The 9,125-nt window shown below is 38.5% G+C and overlaps 1 protein-coding gene across 1 annotated transcript; it reads left to right on the top strand.

Annotated features, from left to right (window-relative positions):
* Positions 1 to 1,515: 1,515 nt before the first annotated feature.
* LOC112047014 (chymotrypsin-like elastase family member 2A) lies at positions 1,516 to 9,096 on the top strand. The gene is made up of 9 exons (XM_052888699.1): positions 1,516 to 1,973; positions 2,168 to 2,341; positions 2,959 to 3,018; positions 4,908 to 5,103; positions 5,347 to 5,450; positions 6,089 to 6,241; positions 6,882 to 7,038; positions 7,479 to 7,519; positions 7,959 to 9,096. The coding sequence occupies exons 1-9, from the start codon at positions 1,683 to 1,685 to the stop codon at positions 8,139 to 8,141; spliced, it is 1,359 nt and encodes a 452-aa protein (XP_052744659.1). The 5' UTR covers positions 1,516 to 1,682; the 3' UTR covers positions 8,142 to 9,096.
* The last annotated feature ends 29 nt before the right edge of the window (positions 9,097 to 9,125 follow it).

Raw genomic sequence — 9,125 nt, 5'->3', positions numbered from 1 at the left:
AACAACACGAGCAGAGAACGGGGAGTGTTGAGCGATCGTCAAGGAATTCCTTAACCCTACATCCTGTAGTCACAAGTTCAGGACTGTGCTCGGAGTTCTACTCTCTACCATGCGATGGACCCGGCATCCGCACGGTGAATCCATGGAGTGCTAAGATATTCGTCTTTTACTGTATTTAAATAATGTTTTGCATTATATCTGATATGCCTTCTAAAATACTAATGTTATAAAATCGTTATATGGTTGTTTGTTTGCATTTAATAGGCTTTTTGACGGCCTCCGTGGCGCAGTGGTATGCGCGGTGGATTTACAAGACGGAGGTCCTGGGTTCGATCCCCGGCTGGGCAGATTGAGATTTACTTAATTTGTGCAGGTCTGGCTGGTGGGAGGCTTCGGCCGTGGCTAGTTACCACCCTACCGGCAAAGACGTACCGCCAAGCGATTTAGCGTTCCGGTACGATGCCGTGTAGAAACCGAAAGGGGTGTGGATTTTCATCCTCCTCCTAACAAGTTAGCCCGCTTTCATCTTAGACTGCATCATCACTTACCATCAGGTGAGATTGTAGTCAAGGGCTAACTTGTAAAGAATAAAAAAAAAAAAAGGCTCTGAAACTGCTGGACCGATTTGAAAAATACATTATACCTTGATAATGTAACTTTCCATTGGTGAAATACTATCAGGTGTGATTGTAGTCAAGGGCTGACTTGTAAAGAATAAAAAACAAAAATATATAGGTATATATATATATTTATTTATGTATATACCTACTCCCTAGTAACATAGGCCATATTTTGAAATGAAAATGAAATGAAATGAAAATTTATTGTTTTATCAAGTTTACATAGCTGATTGGGCTGGGACCTTCTATTAAGTACTAGACCTGTATCAGAAAGCCCCGCTCTTCCTTAACTATAATATTATTATAATTATAAAACAAAAACAATAATTTTAACATAAATCAAATAATACATAATTTCTTACAATTCTAACATGCAAAATAAGTGAGATAAGAATAAAATTGTTTAAAATTTTATCCGCATTCCCACGGGTAAAACTGCGAAGCGTCTAAAAATAAAATAATAGTGCTAGTAAATATTATACACACACACATAAAACGTGCCTGTATGTATATTGTACACCTTGTAGCCATGATAGCCCAGTGGATATGACTTCTGCCTCCGATTCCGGAGGATGTGGGTTCGAATCCGGTTCGGGGCATGCACCTCCAACATTTCAGTTGTGTGCATTTTAAGAAATTAAATATCACTTGTCAAACGGTGAAGGAAAACATCGTAAGGAAACCTGCATATTAGAGAAATTTCATAATTGAAGTTGAAAATGATTATTATGTACACCTTACGACTACAACCAAAACTAAATCGTCTTCCTAAAATATATTATCTATCAAACCAACAGTCAGACTTGTGACTCATGCCTCATGGCAACCTACCTTACATACAATGTGTATTGGGAATTGTTTATACTCAGTATATTCTTAATTCTTATTCATACGTGTGGCTTTTCGCACTCCGCACGTCTCGCGCAGCTAACGTTGTCTCGCTCACACAAAATACCGGAAGCCGCCGTGACGTCATCATTATCAATCAAACAAAAAAACATTTAAATTTAGAACCAAGTTTATCGTTATAATTGTGTCTATGTTCTGTAATTATAATTAACAATGAAGCGGTCCGGTTTATACTTGTGTGCTTTTATAATTATAGTCGAGTTTAGTGTTATTGTTTACTTATTGGCGCATAGTGGCAAAGTGGTGGAACCAAACCATAATCCTGTATTACTAGAAGTGTATCCGTGTAGGAATACGAAGGATATATCGGTGTGGTTCGAGCCAGGGCTGTCACCGACGGAGAAATATCGTTACTACGCGTACGTCAATAAAGCCTTCGCTGCACATAGTGTTGTCAACTTAACCTTCGATGCTAAAGTTAACGCCACTTTCACTATCAAAACGGTAAGTTTTAAACTTTAATTAGTAACTAACAGAACCTCGCGGTTTTACCCGCGCAGTTCCCGTTCCGGTGAAAATACGGGGATAAATATATAGCTTAAGTTAATGAAAAGTTACGTTATCAGGTAATGTAACTTTTCATTAATGAAAGATATTTTCAAATTTGTTCAGTAAAACCAGCTATTTATTTTTTTTAGAATGAAGCAACATTTTCAAGGATTTCATTGGCTGGCGGCGACCTCTTCACCCTTCGGTTTGTGGCCCCGCAAGAAGGCCTCGGCGTCATCGTGCAAGGCCTCACCCCAGGCCTCGCCCCCAACTTGATAGGCCTCACTGTCAATGATGTGGAGTTCTGCGATAATCCTGACGTGGTGAGACCTTGATTTACCTATAATGAATTTGTTCCTTCCAATCTGTTCCTGTTTTTGCGGAGAAGATTTTCTCTCTTTGATAAAGAATACGCTAAATTATTTTGCGTATTTTAGCGTCACTGGAGGTTTTGAGCGAGTGTAGAATTGGACGGAACCGCTCTCTAAGGGCCTCCTTCGAACCTCGGCTTAGAAGGCCGTTCGGGAAGGGAGTTGTAGCCTGAGTCCTAATGCCCCCGTGCCTATGAATCCATGACCATGACCATGACCTCGTTTTCGCTGGCAAAGACACGGTGTTTGTAATGCCTGAGTCACATTGATCGTGAAGAATGTGTTTCAGGCGTCTTTTTCTGCATTTGGCGATGTGTGGATGGATGTGGAGGTACGTACCTATAGTCGCAAGCCTCAACTAATAATTGGTTGGAGTCCTCGAAACTGGAGTGAGGTGGTTTTCTCAAAATTTAAACCACGAGCAAAAAAAAAGGGTCGACATCTCCAATCGCCTTGTCTCTTTTCCTTACAGAGTCCACGTATAGGTTGTTCTCTTTTGAGTATCGATGCTTTCTGAGATTGTAATCTAACCTAGCGTTAAGTGACTCATAATTTATTTTTTATTCTAGGAAATCCTTGGTAAATACGCTCTAACTGTAAATTCGTCACAGGAGAGAGAGAAAACATGGGTAAGAAGGTATCTATACCAATATTATAAAGCTGAAAAGTTTGTTTGTTCGTTTGATTATACGCGCTAATCTCAGGATCTACTGGTCTAATTTGAAAACTTCTTCAAGTGTTAGATAGCCCATTTATCGAGGAAGGCTATAGGTTATATATTATCTCCGTATTCATACGGGAATGGGAACCACGCGAGTGAAACCGCGTGGTGTCTGCTAGTTTTTTATAGACTCAATCAAGTAATGTTCATTTTAGTACTATACATTTTATTTACATATAGTCTTGACTCACTTTAATAAGCTTGACTGATTTCACGGCTGATGGTAAGTGAAGATAATTATCAGTCTATTTTTTAAAGTACCAGACATTCCTTTCTTAATGTGACAAGAGATATGCAGACTAGGGATTGCAATTGCTGGATCCAGCATACAGCAATCCAGCTGGATCCAGCGCCTTTTTAAACATGCTGGATCCAGCATACATCTTGATCCAGCGGTGCGGATCCGCAAACGTATCAATTTCTATTGTTTAGTTTTGAGTTGCCGCCATTTTCGAATCGGCGCGGCAAAATAGAATTAAAAAAAATAAAATTAAAATGACTTTAGAGCTAGAGCTTGAGATAGAACTTAAAAGAGAGAAGGAGAACTTTAATAAACAAAAGCCAAGTGGTCAATTAGATTACGAAAAGATCCTGAAAAAAGAAATGAGCGTTTATGAGAGCGAAGGAGTGCGAGGTGAACATTTATCAATGGTTTATGAGTATTTAATGACCTTAAAACCGACTAGTGTAGAGGCCGAAAGGGCATCAGCCGGCTACATATGCAGTTCTGTGCGAAGCAGGTTGGGGGATAAGACTATAGGTAAATTTGTTTTCTAAGGTCTTACTTTCAGAAAATTCAAAAAAAGAAGTAGTCTCTTATCGTCAGACTTTAAACTGCTTAATTATTAAGGATTAACGAGCGGAGAGAAGATTATTTCAAAGCTTTTTTTGTTTGATACAAAAATACTATTGAAAATTAAAATATTATTATTATTATTATTATTATTATTACGGTCCTTTTTTAAAAGAATGTTAATAAAGTTAATTTTAAAAGAATTTGTGAGACTAATTGCTACTGATTAGGCGTCCTATCATTAAACATAAGCGTAATTAATAAGATAGTGCTTACTTAGAAACATTATCTTAAATGTTATATGAATATAAGGTTATATGTTTGTTATTTAATTTTATGTTGATTATTTTGATCTCAAATTATTAAAAAACCCAAAGCAAATTAATATAAGATATCACCAAATGAGTGGAAGATTTCAAAGATTATCGTAAGAAGTACAAATTAATAAAAAAAGTCTTAAAAATGTCGTCTTTTGATTTTCGTTCCACGTTTTGCTGGATCCGCACTGGATCCAGCTGGATTCAGGTCAATCCAGCAAAAATTCCGCTGGATTGAAAACGCCGCTGGATTGCAATCCCTAATGCAGACTCACAAATTTGCTATGGTAATGCTGATTGGCGGGATTATGGTGATAATGTTATTATAACAGTCACTATCGGATATAGACGATGATGACAGGAACTGACGGCTTAACCCGAAGCACGAGGACCACAAACCAAGAGACATAAATTAAAAAAAAACTTGAACATCGTGAAAAATTACTTTAGGCACTTGAGAAAACACAGTTTTCTAAAAAACACAGGCAGACACTTCAATTTTATTTAAATGTATGATGAGGCTGTGTTCAATGGCGTGCACTCCATACATGTATAAAAGTCCTGCATACCCTAAGAGTCGTTTTCTTAATGCTTATTAAATGAAGATTTTCCCAGTTTGGTTAATTTTCTTACTAGTGCATACTGATAGACAACCTTATGCACGCCATTGGCTGTGTTGTGTTCAAGCAAGCGGAGAGTCACAGGCTCATGAAGGAGGACCTCAGTCACTGCGGCAGACGCGGTGTTGACTCGGAGCTGGTGGTGGATGGGGAGGCGACGCCGGGCGCCTGGCCTTGGTATGCGGCGCTGTTCGACAGCAGTACGAGCAACTCCAAGTATTACTGTGCTGGCACACTCATAGCGAACAACTATGTATTGACAGGTAAACAGTGAAGCTACTATGTGACCTACTCAGGTGCAGTCTTCAAAGTACAATTAGAAATCTCTTATTTTATTTATTTATTAACTCTTTATTTGTCACCACAATAATTAAAAAAACGAGCAAAACAAGTAGAATACAAAAGGCAGACTTATCGCTTGGTCGCTCTTCCAGGCAACCTTAGGACAAATTATTTTATTAAATAATTAAAAGCACTTTATTCAAAATTTTGATTTTCTTCCTCAGCCGGTCATTGCACTATCAATAGAAAAGCGGAAAACTTGATTGTAACGCTCGGAAAACATGACAGAAATAGTCTGAACTATTCCGCACTATTTACAGAGAGAAAGGTGAGTACAATACTGACTGACATTTTATTGCCAAATCGGTGAATGAAGAAAGCCCAACAAAATATTATTGTGACATCATTTCTGAGTAAAGAACCCAAAAAGAGACCTTGAACCGTTTGAACTGATGAACCAATTTTAAATCCGTGAACATCTTAAAAATTAAAATAAGTCAATCCATAACTACTCAACCAATTTATTTATTATTTTTTATTTATAAATTACTAGGCGACACCCGCAACTTCATCCACGTGAAATCCTACCCCTACCCTAACTCTATCCCATCCTAAACCTAGCCTATTGTACCCCTACTTAACCCTACCATACTCCTACTCCTACCCTACTCCTACCCTATAACTATCTTACCCTACCCTAAGTATCCCATATCCGTCTCCTGGTTCTAAACTACCTCTCCACTAATTTTCAGCCAAATTGATCCAACCGTTTTCGAGCTATAAATAGCGTAACTTTCTTTTATATATCTATATACATATGTTAATAGATTTAACCATTAGAAAATTCACTTCACCGTATTACTTATGCTACATTTCATCCCGATATTCCCACGGGAACTACACGGGTGAAACCGTGACGGGTGCCAGTCAATTATATACAACAACTGTTTGATCTCTTACTTCTAGGTTGAAAAAATAATAGTTCCCAAGACTTATGACATGTACATGATGGTTGACGACATAGCGCTGCTGAAGTTGGAGAAGGCACCCAGTGCGACGGCGCAGCCTGCTTGCCTGTGGCGCGGGCCGACCAGCTCGATGGAGACGATCAATGGCACAGTAAGTTGATCGCTGAAGTCCTAGGACGACCCTGGAGTCCTTCTACGGTCCTTTTTTTGTTGTCAGGGAGGAAAAAAATCCCTCAGGACTTATGCCAGCTAGTCGAGGAGTAAAATAATCCTTCCGGACTTCTGCCAGCTAATCGACAGGGCACGTCTGACTGGCACGGACTGATAATAACCTTCCCTGTACTCCGTAGTCAGAGCGGAACCGCTTGGCATTTTTTCACGCCTACAACGGTCCTGGAGTAATTCAACGGCTATGGAAACCTACAACAACCATACGTACACGAGTACGTACCTACAAGCGAGAGTAGTTGAGCCGTGATAGCTTAGTGGATATGACCTCTCCAGAGCATGCACCTCCAACCTTTAAGTTGTGTGCATTTTGAGAAATTAAATATCAGGTGTCTCAAACGGTGAAGGAAAAACATCGTGAGGATACCTGCATACCAGAGAATTTTCTTAATTCTCTGCGTGTGTGAAGTCTGCCAATCCGCATTGGGCCATCATGGTGGACTATTGGCCTAACCCCTCTCATTCCGAGAGGAGACTCGAGCTCAGCAGAGAGCCGAATAAGGGTTGATAATGAAATGAATACAGTGTTTTCCCATTCGTCATGTCCGAGTTCCCACTCCCAGGTAGTCGCGTGGGGGTTCGACGAGTATGACAAGCCGATGCCGAGTCTCCAGCAAGCCAACATGCCAACGGTGTCCAACGCCATTTGCACAGACGCACACCCCGACTTCACTCTCGTACTCAACAAGAACAACTTCTGTGCGGGATATTCTGCACAAGGTAAACTTCAAAAAAATATTGTTTTTCATCAGACCAATTATATACTAATTGACTCGTTTTTCTAGTTAGCCTACGTCGATTGATAAATATTATGTGTTACTCCATTTTACATAAATTTTTAACAAACTTAAAAAAAAGGAGGAGGTTCTCAATTCGCGCGGATTTTTTTATGTTTGTTACCTCATATCTTCGTAATTTATTAAACAATTTTGGAAATTCTCTTTTTGTTTGAAAAAGTATACTTCGAGATTGGTCCCATTTAATTTCCATGAAAATAGGTATATAGGTAATTTTGTGTTAAAATGAAAATACCTGAAATACGTTTTTGAAGTCAGATCCATTTTTATGTTAAAAAGATTATTTTTTCAAAATTCTTCCTAATCGGTTCTGCTGAGAAGAAGTAACAAAAAGCAACTTATTGTGATTTTAACCTTCTGCAGGAACTTCAGTATGCAATGGCGATGGTGGAATGGGTTTTCTGGTAAGTATTAGGCACCTAATCACGAGTTTACAATAATTTGAATGGTCGAATCAATATCAGTCTCCTGGAGATATTCTGGTAAGAAACGTACGTAGACATATTTCTTAGATGGTGGCATTAGGCTCGCACTTGTCCATTTATTAGTCAAATAATCAACTGTTTATTCATCGTTAAAAAGTTTGAACAAATCGAATGAACGAAGAGCCTGTCATGACCACACCTACGAACTTAGGATGATGGGAGGATGGGAGGAGATGATTGTCATAATAATGTTGATTTATTTAAGCTTTCGTCCTATTTTTTGTTCCCACAAATTACATTCGGTTCTTATTAAAAAAAAGTTTTTATCAAATTTAATCGTACGTTTTATTATTGAGGCCAAATCATTCTGCCATAAGAGATCAATTACTATCACCTTGTAAACAGTTGACTTTTTCAGGTGTTCAATCCAGATGATCAGTCCCCTGGCGGAGGCGGAAAGGTGTCAGGCTCCTGGCACTTAAGGGGACTTTTGTCCTTCAGCGCACAGCCCTCATCCCTCATCTCGTGTGGGGAGAGCTTCGCAGTGTTTACTAATGTAGACAAATTCCGGGAATGGATCCTCACTCAGTTGGATGACTGATTGTGACCGTGGCTGAACCGTGACTTTGCAAGGGCCAGGGCGAGGTTGTGGGGTTGTCTGTTCAGACTAGATCAGTTGGAGGACTGACTCTTATAACACGAGGTCTTCACTTTAAAAAATCGATGTGTACACTAGTGTAGTTTTACTTTCATTTTTCGTATTTATGGGTCTTAGCAAAGTGGCACTTCGATTTACATGTAGCACTTATCCGTGTTTACAGAATGTTTGACAAAAAGTAGTCTATGCGTTTTTGGGCTATAAATTAATCTAAATTCCAAACTTCACGAAGGAGTTATAAACATTCACACTTATTATTAACAAATTATAACGACGTATAACGTGCAATACATGAATGCAGGGCAGGGTTTTCAGGGATGAACTGAAAAACAAAAATTTGTGACAAACGTTTGAAAAATGCCACCCATTAGGGGATAGGATACATTGCGATCCCCCTAAGAGAAGATTTCAATTAAAGTGTGTTAATAAAGCCCTTAATTAGTAAATTCTACGACTAAATAATTTATCACTCTACAAATTAATAAGGTTTCTAATGAATTATCTAGAAGGATATCTCTCCTATTTCGTTTTTAGTCATGGTCTATCAAACGATACCCTGAAAATAGACAAAATCATTCATTCCATTTGACTCAAATCATCATCTATTTTTGAAGTTTGAAGTTGTGTTTTGAAGAAGAAAACAAAAGTACCTAAGTGCGATGTGGGGATTGAACTCTAAATCTTCCAAGTTTGAGTCAATCCTCATATTGCTGAGTTGACGGCTTCTAAACAGGTTAGCAACTTCGAGCTGGCGTGACGTAACAAATTGTATGTGTTAAAGACGAATTAAGTTAACCATCACTTTGTCTTCCAATTCAGTCGTTACACGTCTTTGACCATGGCCAACGCATTAGCATTTTTATATTCAAAATAATATATTTGTATATTGAAAACCAGACATTCTTGTGTTTTAATATTAATTTTCAA

Source organism: Bicyclus anynana, chromosome 23 (assembly GCF_947172395.1).
Source record: "Bicyclus anynana chromosome 23, ilBicAnyn1.1, whole genome shotgun sequence".
NCBI lineage: Eukaryota > Metazoa > Arthropoda > Insecta > Lepidoptera > Nymphalidae > Bicyclus > Bicyclus anynana.
The sequence above is the reverse complement of the archived record's forward strand: the minus strand, read 5'-3'. Positions and strand labels throughout refer to the sequence as shown.

Bases quoted from the DNA above. Each gene is read 5' to 3' on its own strand.
- LOC112047014 (XM_052888699.1), top strand. From the start codon at position 1,683: ATGAAGCGGTCCGGTTTATACTTGTGTGCTTTTATAATTATAGTCGAG. The intron at 3,019-4,907 runs GTAAGAAGGTAT...GTTGTGTTCAAG, and splicing joins AGGAGAGAGAGAAAACATGG to CAAGCGGAGAGTCACAGGCT. The intron at 5,104-5,346 runs GTAAACAGTGAA...TTTCTTCCTCAG, and splicing joins GAACAACTATGTATTGACAG to CCGGTCATTGCACTATCAAT.